This window comes from Anabrus simplex, chromosome 1, assembly GCF_040414725.1.
Source record: "Anabrus simplex isolate iqAnaSimp1 chromosome 1, ASM4041472v1, whole genome shotgun sequence".
NCBI classification, from domain to species: domain Eukaryota; kingdom Metazoa; phylum Arthropoda; class Insecta; order Orthoptera; family Tettigoniidae; genus Anabrus; species Anabrus simplex.
The window spans coordinates 402,448,360-402,463,792 of record NC_090265.1 but is presented as its reverse complement, the minus strand read 5'-3'; the positions used below and the strand labels follow the sequence as shown (position 1 = coordinate 402,463,792).

The window sequence follows — 15,433 nt, the reverse complement described above, 5'->3', positions numbered from 1 at the left end:
TCCTTATTAATCTTAGATTTCATATAATCTCTCTTACCTCTATTTATTCTATTAATTCTACGCCATACCTTATCTCCCTGGTTAGTTTTACATTCTGTATTAATTAGCCGTGCCTGACCTTTTCGCCATAGTTTCTTTCTTTCTACTAATAACTTTTAATACTCTTTCCTTATTTTACAAATCTATTCCCGCATCTCCGTATCCCCTCCCTTCCTGCAGGCCTTCCGGGTCCTGATCACTTCCAATCTCTTGGTTTTGCATTCTTTGTTATACCATCCTTCTCCCCACCTCTTTTGTTTGTTTTTCCTTTCCACTCGTGCTATGTTATTGAACGGTTTCTGTAATAATTCTACAGCTAAATCCACTGTCTAATGCTACTTCGATACCACTCTGAATAACTTGGAATTCTTGCCTTTTTAGCTATTAATTTATTTTTTTGTTCTCACACAACTTGTATTCTTTAACTATAGTACTCTTCACTTTTCCCCCATTCCACTAGCGTTCTATCTTTTGCCTTCTTAATATAATATAAATTGGGAATTGATGTGACTGCGCCCAATCCTTTACTACTATCTTCTTTAACATCTCCAATATATCTCCTGAACTCACCACTAGGTCAATTGTACTCCCTCCCTGGGTTGTAATATATGTCAACTCTCCTTTTTCACCCCCTCTACCATTCATTTAAAATAAATAGGTTTCCAACGGCACATAATTCCAAGAGTTTATTCCCGTATATATTCCTCTCTTTGGCCTGACTACTTCTGTTTCCTCTCACTACCTCCCTTTCCTCCTTCCTGTAAGCTGGGGTTAAGTCTCCTATTCTTGCATTCCAGTCACCCATCATTGTAACTCCTGCCTCTTCAAACTTACCTCTAATTACATTTATTTCTCCTATTAGATCCTCAAAAGTTCTTGTTCGCATATATTGACCCTGATGGAGGATTATACAAAAATACCGAGTATATATCCATTTGTCCTCTCCTTTCCTGTCTAAGCCTTACCCATATTACGTCTTCCATATCACTCGCTATTTATTCTATTTGGTTATTAATTTCTTCCTTTATTAAGAGTGATATTCCTGCAAGGTTTCTATACCTGGTCCCTCTCTTCTTTTTCATTACATTTATAACCACAAATCCCTTCCAGACTATATTTCTCCCCTCTGATAGACAAATTTTTAAAAATGCGAATATATCAAACATTTCTATCATCTCTGTCATTATCTCATTACCCAATTTAATTAAGACACGTTCTATATTGATAAAGCCTATCCTCCATTCTAGTTATTTCTTCTTACCTAAGTTGTCCCTATTTCCTTCTTTGTTTTAATTCCTCTCTGGCAGGTTTGAAGTCTTACTCCTTGTGAACCGAGCTGTTTCTACATCTAATGTACACTCTTCAGGAATTTTAGGCGTTTTCCCATTTTCGTTTCCTCCCTTAACAGCCTGTGACTTATTTCCCTTTGTCCATAAATCGTTTAGGCTTACAATTTTTACCCTTAGCCATTGCCTCTCGTCTTCTTTCTTCTATCCCCTTGCTGTCCCATAGGCGTTGCTAAGTAGGACTGTCTTCAAGTGCTGTGACCTCGGCTACAGCATGCGCCGCTAACCACTTGTCTCCTATATCAGAATTCTTAGTGGACTTCGCTCCTCTTCCTTCTGCCGTTTCACCCCCAGCTACATCAGCAGTGACCTTCTTCAACGTTACCTTGCTCATTTCTGCTCCTGCCTCATACGTCACACTCTGTCGATGTTGCTGTTTTGTGTCCGTTTCCTGTAGCTGCACTGCTGACCAGGTCCGCCATCTCTCACGATCAGGCGCTGTCCTTTAACGTAGGTCTTTAGTCCTTGATACCTGGCTTTACCTAGATGTCTGCGTAGAATACTTTGTTCCTGTCCATGTCCCTTCTCACCCAAATTTTCTCCCCTTTTAGGTTCCTGGAATTTCTTTAGTTTAAATTTGATCGGCCTTATATCCTTCACTTTCAACCTACACACTTATCCTCCTTCAGGCCTAATTAAGTACAGTAAAAAGTACGCAAACGCACATCATTCAACGTTACAATGAAGTAACACACACAATACACACTCATGAAAATACCAAAAACATTTACCATGAAGTGGTCGAAACTGATTAATGACTGGTTAGGAACTGGACCCGTACCTCTTATACAAATAAAACCCAGTATAGAAAGGTAATAACCCAAGAAAGATGCAGTTTAAAACACAATAGGGTTTATTAAATTAAACTTTGACTAAAGCAAGGGATAAAGCAGAGTATAACATACAGTGGAAACGTAGGGGAAGTGAATAAAACTTACATGCATAATCATGGACCTTTTAACGTTGCTTGACATGATTGGGAGATCTTTTTAATATCACCAGCTTCTCATTAAGTTGTATCATATTTACTTCACAATAATATAATACTTTTGGAGGCTGGGGAACAATAATCGATTTACGATATAATAAGATGGGATCAAAACATTTCTTTCTTTACACGGAGAAATCGTATAGTAATCAACTGGTAGCCACAACCTTATCAGCGAAAGGGGGTGAGGTCACACACATCAATTAAGAATTCTTCTTCTAGCGTAACAACAACCCCAAGGAAAAAGCATTGGGAAAAAGGATAATACATGGGGAAAGAAGTAGTTTTGACAAAAGACGAACCGTGAAATACAAAGAGGTTATAGGGAAGTGAGGGAAACTAAAGGTTGCCATATCTAAACAAAATATAAACATACTCCCAGAGCGTAAAATAAGAAAAATAGAATGAGATCCCAAACTACAAATAGAAATGGCAGAATCAACCTAAGATAGGGAATAAAACATGCAATATGCCCACCCAAACACAAAAAAGGAAAATAACGCCCGTAAGGACATACGAGAAATAAAGATAGCACAAACCCGTCATTCATACTGTCCATTCATACATGTATACACGTAGACCAAATGTCCAAGGTATCATAATAGCGAAACAGAGACACACTGCGATGGAATAGCAGCAGCACAAGCATATAAGCTCATAGTGCATGGGCTCGATCTGAACGATTAGATCCAAGTTTCAGGGTAGCCGTGCATATAAGACAAGACTCACCCCATCGTATAAAAACACAGAAAAATCACGCTATTGGACACATTCGTATCTGCTCTAGTGGCGAAAATGAATTGACCCAAGATAGAGTTATATGCACACATAACATACTGAGTCCAAGATGAGACGTCGAGGAAAGAGACCTAGGCGCAGGTCTCGAATACACAACCAAGGCAGACAAACAATGACATGCACACATTGCACCCATAAGGCGATTGAAAAGGGCACACCATACACACAAAATGGGTCTGTGTTACCTTCTTGTCCTTACATAACAGTATAAGTACATTCAGAAATAATAATAATAATGCGAAAGGAAAACAGAGAATATCACATCGCAACGATAAAGTGAGAAATAACGACGAGGAGTAAGGGATTGGAATACATTTTTAAGGGAAATATTCGATAAAATTCTAAGTTCTTAGAAAACGATTAAGGAAAAGCTAGGTAAAGAGTTGATAGGGAATCTGCGACACGGGCGACAGCAGATCACTGGTGACTGACTGCCAATTCAAACATATTTAATTTCACTGGCTTGGACAGCTGCTGGCACATTGGTTTATCCAGCGACTTAACATAGTTGTTTATGTTACCAATTATTTTAAGGGTTTCGCGGAGACGACTAAATCGCAGCTGTGGTTTAGAAAGTTTTCGGTGTTGTAATAAGATATACCTATAATGCAGAGACGATCACAACATGGGTGAATGTATCGCTCCGCGGAAAATGAATTTAATTTAATATACAATACTTTGAAATCAGACAAGAGAATGAATAGAAACTGGTGTGATGAAATGCTTTCGTCCATTAATGTTATAAAGTGACGTTAGATAGCTTTAAAGAAGAGTTAACTAGACTGGTGAATACTACAAAACCTAGTACGCAACAAGCTAATGCTGCACAGTCTAAAAATGAATTAACGTCAACTAAGTATGCGGTTATAGTGTCTTCTAGCCTCCAGATCCCAAGATAGCGGGTTCAAACCCGGCAGAGGTAGTCGGATTCTTGAAGGGCGGAAAAAAGTCCATTCGACACTCCATGTCGTACGATGTCGGCATGTAAAAGATCTCTGGTGACACATTTGGTGTTTACCCGACAAAATTCATTAAAATCTCAGCCACAGACGCCCAAGAAAGATCCGGTTTACTCTGTCTGCCATCTAGTGGGCCTAGAGTAAAACGGAACGTCGAAATTGACGAGCAGACAGCCAAATGTCTGCACACGGTAGCTGAGGCCATACGATTATTATTTTTTAATTATTATTATTATTATTATTATTATTATTATTATTATTATTATTATTATTATTATTATTATTATTATTATTATTATTATTATTATTATTATTATTATTATTATTATTATTATTATTATTATTATTATTATAGTGTCTTCTGAAGATGAAGGTGGAGTTTAAGGGCTCTGAACAAACCTTTAGACTATTGCAAACCATAACACAAATCAAATCACGAAAGTTAGTGTTAACAAAATCTAAAAGATACGAAATAAATTGTGGTACTTTAGCTAAGGAATGAAAATGAGTGCAAAACTATGGTCCAAATATTTAAAGACAATGCCTCTAAACTGAAAGTCTTTATTCCGCGATAAAAGAATCCCAGACTAATCATTCACGGAACTGAGATCAACCTCCCCGAAAATAAAGTGATTGAGTGCCTTATTAAACAGAATACAGGTGTGAAACAAATGTTATCCGAAGGCCAAGATAACATACGACTATGCTTTATGAGAAACTCGCGAGGTGGAAGCACTCAATATGCGGTCATTGAAGTTAATCCTGTCATTTTTAAAACATTTATGAGTTGTGACAAGCTTTGTATTGGGTACACGAGCTGTGTGTTCATTGAACATGTTCCAGTCACGTGTCATGGTTTCGGACATTTCTCTACTGACTGCAGAAAGCAACAGACCTGCTCCCATTGCTCAGAAGCTCATAATATCGATAGTTGTCCCAAAACGAAGGCTGAAAGTGTAAACTGTAAATCTCATAACCAGAAATTTACTTCAAGAATTCAGAATGGCACACTGAACACCCAGAATACTGTTACTTCTATAGACTGTCCAATCCATAAGAAAATATTAAATATCATGAAATCGAGAATCAGTTATGGTTAATCTATTAATATATCAACGAAATTTGCAGAAATCACTTGTGCCTACGCAGGAACTTCTCCTTAGCATAGAATGTGATGAAGGGACAGTTTTATGTCTACAAGAACCCAAAGTGAGGAAAAGTGACTGGATTTGGTCAAGAATTTCAGATTCATGTATCTAGAAATAATACACCTGAATAATGGATTCGTGCAGCTATTTTAACAAAATCTAAGAGTGTTTCAATGTTACTACTCTGCTGGCAGAGTTGTTATTTGCACAACCTTCAATCAGCGTGAACTTTATACACGTAATGCTTATTTTGATTCCACAAAGGACATCAATATCGATATAAATGCCCTTCAGCGTATATATGATGATTGGAAAGGAAAACTAATTCTTTTCACTGGAGACATAAACACCAAACACGAATTATGGGGCAGCCCTATCGAAGATTCTCGAAGAAAACTCTTTTACGACTTTTGTAGCGCCAATAACCTAACTATCCTCAATAACAGCGAAAAAGAAACGTACTTCCGAAGTAATTCCCAGAGCTTTTTAGATGAGAGTGTGTGTAATCCTTCACTTTTTCCTTTCACTTTAGACTTTCCAACACTTTCAGATCATGCTCTAATAACTGTGACTGTACAATCTACGCCAACCAGGCCTACTATTAATGCTTCGAATTATTTGGCAAGATTTTATAGAACAAAGACATGTGAAATGGGAACACTTTTATTCTGCAAATCCGCGAACGAGTTGGATGAAATAGTCAACTGCTTAAATGAAACCATAATAAAACTTTCAGAGGTTAACTTACCTAATATCTCTCAAAATCCATGTAAAAAATTCTGGTGGAATGAAGAACTTCTATACTTCGAAAGCGAGTACTGGCGTGTCACAGGCGATATAAGAGGAGTCGCTGCCCTCTTTTACGTCATAAATATGAAGAATTATACATGAAAACTAAGGAAGACTACAGAAAATTAATACTAAAACGGAAATCAATATGTTGGAAGGAATTTTGCTCTGCTCCAACGGAAATAACCTTTGGAGTATATTTATCTAGGAAACCAGAACATTTAAATACCAACCTCACCTCAATCGAAACTGAAAACGGCTACACAAAAAAATTCTCTGATACCGCCAACGTTAGGATAAATACATTCTTTTTAGATGAAAAAGATGACTCAGAACAGCAAGCATCAATTACATTTTTTCAGAAATTCCTGCTGATACTGAAGATGATGCACCATTTTCTCAACAGGAAGTTGAACGTATTATCCCTTTGCAGAATGACAGAATGACAAGAAACTTCCTGGCTGGGACTGATTGTCTGCTAATATTATCAAAAACATTCATTACTGCTTTCCTTCCTTATTTTTCATTCTGCTCAACAAATGTCTGGCTCTGAACCATTTGCCAACTTCTTGGAAATTGGCTACTGTTAAAATAATCCCGAAAGGGGAGTTCTTTAGTTAATTTTACTCCCAAATAATTTAGACCAATTTGTCTTCTACCCGTGCTTGGAAAGATCTTAGAGAAATTATTCACTGATCGAGTTATGTATCACATGTATTTCTATGGTTTTCTAAGTTGCAGAAATCAACTGAAGATGCTGTTCTTGATGTAGTAGAATGGATCCAAGGCAATGAAGAAAGTTGCTGTATTAATTTCTCTGGACATAAGTAGTGCTTTTGGCAATGCTTGGCGGCCCAAAATTTTGTCCCAGTTAAAGGAGAAACGATACCAAAAATCCCTATAAACTAATTCAGTCTTACTTCTGTAAACACCGAGCGAGATGGCCGTGCGGTTAGGAGCGCACGGCTGTGAGCTTGCATCCGGGAGATAGTGGGTTCGAATCCCACTGTCGGCAGCCCTGAAGATGGTTTTCCGTGGTTTCCTATTTTCACAACAGGCAAATGCTGGGGCTGTACCTTAATTAAGGCCACGGCCGCTTTCTTCCAACTCCTAGACCTTTCCTATCCCATCGTCGCCATAAAACCTGCGGTATCTGTGTCGGTGCGACGTAAAGCCACTAGAAAAGAAAAAAAATCTTTTGTAAACGAAGAGTGAAGCTTCACATTGGAGCAGCAGTCTCCACAAAATATGTTTCCAAAGGCTGTCCGCAATTATCTGGAATATCCTTTATGACGACCTCTTACAGCTAATTCTTCCAACGGGATGTCGAGTCATTGCCTACGCCGATGATGCTCTTCTTCTAATTGAAGCTAAAAATGTGAGAGATCTCACTATTCGAACAAATTCTTCCCTGTGTAATGTTTTAAATGGGGTGAAACTAACAAATGGAAATTTAATGCAATGAAGACGAAAGAGATGTTTCTCATAAGGAGAAGAAAACAGAAGAAACCAAGAATAATTATGAATAGACATCAGATAAAATTGAGGATCAATAATTATCATTTTTGGGTATTGCCCTGGACAAACAACTCACATTCAGAACTCACTTCAACAACTTAAAATTAAAGCCTGTAAATTTTTACAGAGACTAACGGTTGCATGCAGACCGTCGTGGGGACTGAATACAGAAGTACTTAAAATAATTTATTATACGGCATTTGTGCAACTGATTGTATACTGCGCATCTTCTTTCCGAAACACAATGGGAAACAAATTGGGCCTGGAATAAATTATTTCATTTTTAAAGAGTCTTTGCACTCCGGATCTCCCGAGCTTACCGGACAACTTCTACCGATGCGGCACTTATTATTTCTGGAGGTAAGCCGCTCTTTTTGATTGCAATTGGACTAGCCGAGCTGCCATTACTTAAAAACAAATAGGCCATCACCTCAGCCTATCATCAACACTGTTATAGAACAACAATGCCAATTTTTACAGTCTGGTCATCCAAGATTTTTCAAGAAGATTCTCCGCAACAAAGGCATAGACACTCACATGACTGCATCATTTATACTGATGGCTCTCGTGCACCAAGCAACGACAGTAAGGACCTTGTTTGGTGTGCTTTTGTAGTCTATGAAAACAAAAGTGAAGTTTTTACACAGCAGAATAAACTATCCTCTTTCTTTCAGGCGGAACTACTAGCCATTAAATGTGCAATACAGTGATGCCATAACAACAAAAGGGTCCAAAAGCTCAGTGACTCGCAAGCTGCGTTGAAGTCCATAGAAAATAAATATAATATGAACCCGTTAGCAGTTGCTATAAGATCTATAGCTCACCAAAACCGTCATATCTGCATTTCCTGGATTCGCGGACATACCGGATCCGTCGGAAATGAGACAGCTGATCAACTAGCAAAAGTTGCTGCTCAATCAAATTTGAAAGTCATGTATGACAGTTCTCCCGTATGCTATGCAAGAAGACAAATCAAAGAACATATCTTGAATCATTGAAACCTCTTTTAGATCTCTGCTTCAAATGAATCCGTTATTAGAATATACTTTACCACAGTTTACAACCGACTTCAGGGCAAACTTTTGGTGCCAAATTTTGAGTTAACACAATTTATGTCAGGCCATGGAAATATTAAATCATATTTTGAACGTTTTAAAATTATTTTTACAGGTGACTATTCTTGCTTTTGTGGGTCTACTCAAACAGTTGATCATTTAATATTTGATTGTCTTGTGTTTACAGGAGCAAGAAATTTTTGGACTCTCATTTGAACTGCTGTAATATTCAGCTTTCACAGCCACTATATTTTCATAGAGAAATGCTGTTACAAACATTTCCTAATTTTCATTCATCGCACCTTCCGTAAACTGGTTCTGTAAATCACCGTAATTATGTTTAACTTATAACTGTATGTTTTAACTATAACCCTAAAATAGTTTGTAAACTATAGTTCGTTTGTATTGGAATTTTTGGAAGTTGCTTTACGTCACACCGACACAGATAGGTCTTATGGCGATGATGGGACAGGGAAGGGCTAGGAGTGGGAAGGAAGCAGTCGTGGCCTTAATTAAGATACAGCCCCAGCATTTGCCTGGTGTGAAAATGGGAAACCACGGAAAACCATTTTCAGGGCTGCCGACAGTGGGGTTCGAACCCACGATCTCCCGAATACTGGATACTCGTCGCACTTAAGCGACTGCAGCTATCGAGCTCTGTATGTATTGGATAATAATAATAATACCTGTAATGTAATAAAAAGTATTTCAATCATAATCACCGCAGAATATCTCAGAACAGGAACGAAGTTAACAAACTCGTTCAGATATTGAAAAACTATGATATGAGACCCCTGACTTCAGTAATTTTAATTCTTCTTCTTCTTCTCTTCCTACCTTTTACAACTACGAAGGCTCAGCGCAATACGTGGAGTAGGATCAGTTTTACGGCTGGATTCCTTCAGTGAGGCAAACCCATGTGGGCGAATGTATTCACTATTGCGTGCTTCTGTGCTTGTTGTGCATGACATGAAGGCGTTTATTAATACGAATACAAACAACCAGTCTCCAAGCTAAAGGAATTAAAAGGACGCGTTAAATTCCCATCCTAGACATGAATCATACCCGGAGCCTCTGAACTAAAGGCCAAGGAGCTGGACTTCAGTAATAACATACGCATCGCCGTTGGGCTAGTGATTAACGTTCCAGACTAACGCGGGCGCCCCGAGTTTGAGGCTGGCCAGCACCCTGAATCTTTACTTCTCCTATTTTTTTTCTTATCTATTTCTTTCACCATCCATGTAGACTGTGAAATGCGTCGATAAGCAGTGGTTTGTCAAATCTTCGATTTTTCGTTACTCTCATAACCATTGTTGTAATTTACAACAAAAATCAGTAAAAGTAAAAAAAAAATTAAATGTAAAGAAAGAAGTAAACAAAAAATTAGGTCCTGGTGAGAGATGCTTGTGTGGAATTCTGGAATGCTAACCGGCAGACGTGCGGGCTGCTAACTTTAAATGGCCAGTTTCTCGTTAAATAAGGGCCAATCGCAGAAACACACGGATAGCTATCTCTTTATTTTTGACACTGCTGTGCTCATTCTAGGCACGCTTCTTTCCATCCTGTGCAAAGGGAGAAGGAAATTCTCGATGTGTTGCGCTACGCAGCGAATAATATCAGATATGAAGAAAGTATATTTTGGGGATGTAAGTGCTTACTCGGGCATGCGTTATTATTTTCTTTCTTTCTCTGTTATGGCAATACAAGTATACCACATTCCCCTCCTAGAACTGTTAAGGAAACGACTGTGGCCTTAACTGGGGTACAGATAGCTGCAGTCGCTTAAGTGCGGCCAGTATCCAGTATTCGGGAGATAGTAGGTTCGAACCCCACTATCGGCAGCCCTGAAGATGGTTTTCCGTGGTTTCCCATTTTCACACCAGGCAAATGCTGGGGATGTACCTTAATTATGGCTTTCTTCCCACTCCTAGCCCTTCCCTGTCCCATCGTCGCCAAAAGACCTATCTGTGTCGGTGCGACGTAAAGCAACTAGGAAAAAATTAGGGTACAGCCCCAGCGAATGTCTGGCATAAAAATGGAAAACTACGGAAAATCATCTTCAACGCAACCGACAGTGGGGCTAGAAACCTCTACCTCCCGAATACAAGTTCACGCGGTTCGCTAACATTCATGACGCGCTAAGCGCTCAGAATCGAATCTTCGCACGCGAACCGACTCTCCGTTTGGAGTCGAGGAAGTCGACTTTCGGGACTCCGATGTTCATTCGCGTACATCTCTAGTACAGCATATAACGTGACGTTTATTCTTAACAGCTGTAATTGAATTAAGTGTTGAACAGCGTATTTTGTGTGCTGTAGATTTTTAAGCACGAATCTTCTGGGAGAGAGAGAAGAGAATTCCGCGGAAAATTTCCTGCGAATGCCAAAGCAATATGGAAAGTTATTGTGAATATTTTAAAAACTGAGGGTTCAGTGTTAAATAAAACGACTGACTATCTTAACTGGCAAAAAAAAATCAGAATATTCGTGAAAGAATTGAACGATCCCGTCAAAAAACTTTAAGGAAACTGGCTCAGCAAAGTGAGGTTTCATATTCCTCTGCACTGAAATATCACAGAAGTACAGAGTTTAGCTCAAGAGTTCCAGCCGCAAGAAATATTACTGTAATTGGTTTCTTCTGTCTGTTTTATTTGCATAGACGTGTAAATTTGTAACATAATCGGTATTGGTCACGTGAGAATAATTCATGAAACTACGCTTCATGACTTTAAAAGAAGTTTGGTGCACTGTCAGTGCAAAAAGCATTATAGGATCAAGAGATACCATTGATTCTGACGGATGCATAGAGGAAATGTCACTCGTAATTCAATGAGTGCAGTGCATGTTGTTTTCGGGGACAGAAAGATTAGTGCAGGTACATCGCCAGCTCGCCTTTTCGATTTAATGCCTTATTTATGGGGTAGTTTGAAATATATACTATACTAGCCGTAGTACCCGGCCTTGCTCGGATTGTTTTTGAATGTTTACCTTTGAGATTTGTATTACCAGTTAGTTATGTGTGAAGTATGCATTTGCTGGCTGGACCTAGTGTTTACAGTGGACTATATCTTCTGGCATGGGCTATATCAAATTTGTTACTTTCATTGACCTGTCTCAGTCTCATCCTTGGCTTTGACAATGTGAAAGTGACTGAGGAATGAGTGATGCTAGTAATACCATTCCTTATGCAGCCAGTCCCTGTTATGAATGGTGCGAAAATATCGCTCATAGGGTCGGTTGGTGCCTGCATTTCAGTGGGCTTGGGAGACTGATATGTAATAGCAACAGCTGGCTCAGTGAGGAAAGCAACGGGAAACTTCCTCACTCCTCATTTCCCTAGTACGCCTCTTCAGTGACGCCTAGGCTATTTATGACAGCTATTGGCGGAGCTGCAGAGGATCAAACCAGCTTTCGGGCTGAATACCCAACATATATACATGTGTGAAGTGAATATTCATAGAATTCCTTTTTTGAGATGCTGACTGCTATTTTATGACCTATTATGCAGTTTTAGAGTTAATTAGATCTGTTTGATTTCAAGTTTTAGATTATTTCATTTTCTAGTAAAACTTTATCATGTGGAAGATCGAATTGACTAGGAAGTATTCGATCCTTTCAAAAAAGTAATAAGTGATAACGATATGCATTTACCCGTCGCGCTCTAGATATCATGTACACGATTTCAACTCTCATTGGGATTGTCACCAATCAGCCCTGAGACCCCAAAAGCAGTGAATTCAACACTAATCTCGGTCATTTTAGACTATTTACTATTAAACCCCTCTCAGCCTCCGTCTCAATGGAGGCTGAACGTGGATTTAAACAGTATCCATAGCGTCCCAGTTCGCCTCAGCGACACATAAACAATGGATTCGACATTAATATCGGTTATTTTCTATTATTTTTATATGTCGTCCCCTCCCGTCCACCATCCACAGCAGGGGTTGGGATGGTCACCTCAATAGTTTCTTTTTTTTTCCAGATGGTAACTGATATCTGTACCAAATTTCGTTGAGAGCTATTCTGGAACATCCCACGTACATCCATAATCTTGTTTATTTTTACATTCATTTCCACCCGTTCTCAACCTCTATACAGTTTGCGGCTGAAGTGTAACGTAACCATCCAGAGTGTCACAGTTCAACTCAGTGACTCCGTAAGCAATGTATTCGACATTAATATAAGACATTTTCGTTTAGTTTTCACTACCTACTGGAGAAGTGTTAGAGTATTTTTTCTTCGGATAGTAAGTCATATGTGTACCAATCTTGTATGAGGGCTATGTTGGATGAAACACACATACATGCGTGATTTCGGTCATTTTGAGCATTTTCTTCTCCACCCCTTCTAATCTCCATGCCGAAATAAACGACATCCCGAGTGTCATTATTTATCTCAGCAACCCCAAAAATGATGGACTGTACATAAATATTTGTCGTTTTCTATTATTTTCACATCTCACCCCTTTTCCTGAGTTTTTTTTCATTCACCCCGCCCGTAAGTGAGCTAGGGGTATCTTACCACCATAGTAATTTCTTTCACATAGTAATTCATATGTGTACCAAGTTTGGTTGAGAAGTACGCTAGAACAAACACACATATAGTACGTCCTCAACCTCAGTCAAACCGAGCTCGATAGCTGCAGTCGCTTAAGTGCGGCCAGTATCCAGTATTCGGGAGATAGTAGGTTCGAACCCCACTGTCGCAGCCCTGAAAATGGTTTTCCGTGGTTTCCCATTTTCACACCAGGCAAATGCTGGGGCTGTACCTTAATTAAGGCCACGGCCGCTTCCTTCCCACTCCTAGCACTTTCCTGTCCCATCGTCGCCATAAGACATATCTGTGTCGGTGCGATGTAAAGCAAAAAAAAAAAAAAACCTCAGTCAATTTGGACATTTTCTACTCTTAACCTGTTCTAACCCCGTGCCGTTTGGGACTGAACTTTGTCCTAAAACGGCATCCAGAGTGTCACAGTTCATCTCAGCGACCCTGAAAACTGTGGATTCGACACAAATATCGGTCGCTTTCGGTTATTTTTATATTTCACCCCTACTCTAGTGGGCTAGGGGTCTCTTACACCCAATGTACTTTTTCCACTTATACTTGTAACAATTTTTGGAGAGAGCTATGTTGGAACATACACACACAAGTCTATTATCTCTATCATTTTGGAAAATTTGCTTTTCACTTTCTTTTTTACCCTTATGTGAAAGGAGGCTGAACTTCGACACTGGCCCTCCGAACGCAGAAACTCCTGTTCTGGTCAACCTGTTATATACTAACATTGGGTTAATGTAACCTTTTTTAATGTGATGTATCTTCTACAACCTGAGTCTTTTCTTATTTACATTTGCCAGTCTCATCCAATTTCATATTTCCAGCTTCCCCAGTTCCGCCACCACGCTGTCCATTCTTCTGCGTTTTGAACGACCCATGGAATGGCTGCTTTCTACCCAGTAGTTTTGATTTTAGTACTTCTTCGAAGTACGATGCTCATCCATCCTTTTAACATACCCTAACCATCACAATCTTCGTGTCTTGATGTCTGGAACCATAGTAGGACTAGTTCCAACTCGGTATTTGTTCTTATTCTCCAGACATCATTTAAACTGGTCCTAAGTTTTACGTAAGTTATTCAGTCTAGTTTGAGCTCCTTTAGCCATTGTCAATGTTTCAATTTCGTATAGCAGGACTAGTTTTATAATATTGTCTAATATACCAGTAGATTTATTTATTTATTTATTTATTTATTTATTTATTTATTTATTTATTTACCAAGGACTACCTGAGGAATTATTGGTGAAAACTGTAGTAGCATATTTTACCAGCAACCAATCTCTGTTAATTTTCAATATTACCTCGTCGTCTTCTGTTACAATTCCACCAAGATATTTATTTAGTTCACTCTTTCAAATATCTGGAAATCCTCCTGTTGATCTCATGTCCACACTTCCCAGCTCCTTATTCCAGTTCTTTCAAATTTTCTGAGAGATATTTATAAATCGCTGTATCTATATCACTGACGTGTAATTGTGTTGTCTGTTAAATGTTGTAGTTCTAATGTCGCACTTTAATGTTCCAGTAATCCTACTCCCGAAGTGACGGACCTGGTTCCAGTTATTTGGCAGCCTCACACAGCCTCCAACCCTTGCTATCTCAATATTGACCAGGAGCTCAGCATGAAGACGAACCTCTTTGGAGACCGAATGGCCTTCTGGGAGGAAATATATAAGTCAGGAAGCAACTGAACTATCACAAATAAGATCGCTGAAAGAACCTACAATGTACAGTTGACTTATCATTATCAAAGTATTGTTCTTAATGTTACCATAGGTAGCTGTAATGCCCTATCAACTAAATTTGTATCCAGGAAGTTCACAGCTAGAAGCGTGATGATTTTAGAGCTGCTTTTGGCATCTCTTGGATGTTTAATAAACTAAACTCTATCGTTAACCACTTTCCCAGACCTGAATTAATTTCAGTGAATATTTAATTTACACGACCGCATTGTGCTGGAAGTAAACTTTCAACGTATTACGTCGTGTTGTTCTGCTGAAAAGGATCTAAGTTACAGGTCTGCCACTTTTCCACGGATAAAAGAAATATGTTTTAAAATTAAATATGACTTCCTTAGAGGCACAACATGAACACGATTCTTCAAACGGTTATATATATACTTTTTTTGCTATTTGCCTTACGTCGCACTGACACAGACAGGTCTTATGGTGACGATGGGACAGGAAAGGCCTAGGAATGGGAAGGGGTGGCCGTGGCCTTAATTAAGGTACAGCCCC

The 15,433-nt window shown here is 38.9% G+C and overlaps 1 protein-coding gene across 1 annotated transcript in view; it reads left to right on the top strand.

The window, feature by feature from the left end:
* LOC136856849 (esterase FE4) overlaps positions 1-15,092 on the top strand; it is a 150,203-nt gene extending 135,111 nt beyond the window's left edge. Inside the window, exon 11 of the mRNA XM_067135034.2 lies at positions 14,722-15,092. Coding sequence (XP_066991135.2) covers positions 14,722-14,887 — 166 coding nt within the window. The 3' untranslated portion in view covers positions 14,888-15,092. The remainder of the gene's footprint in view (positions 1-14,721) is intronic.
* Positions 15,093-15,433: the final 341 nt, after the last annotated feature.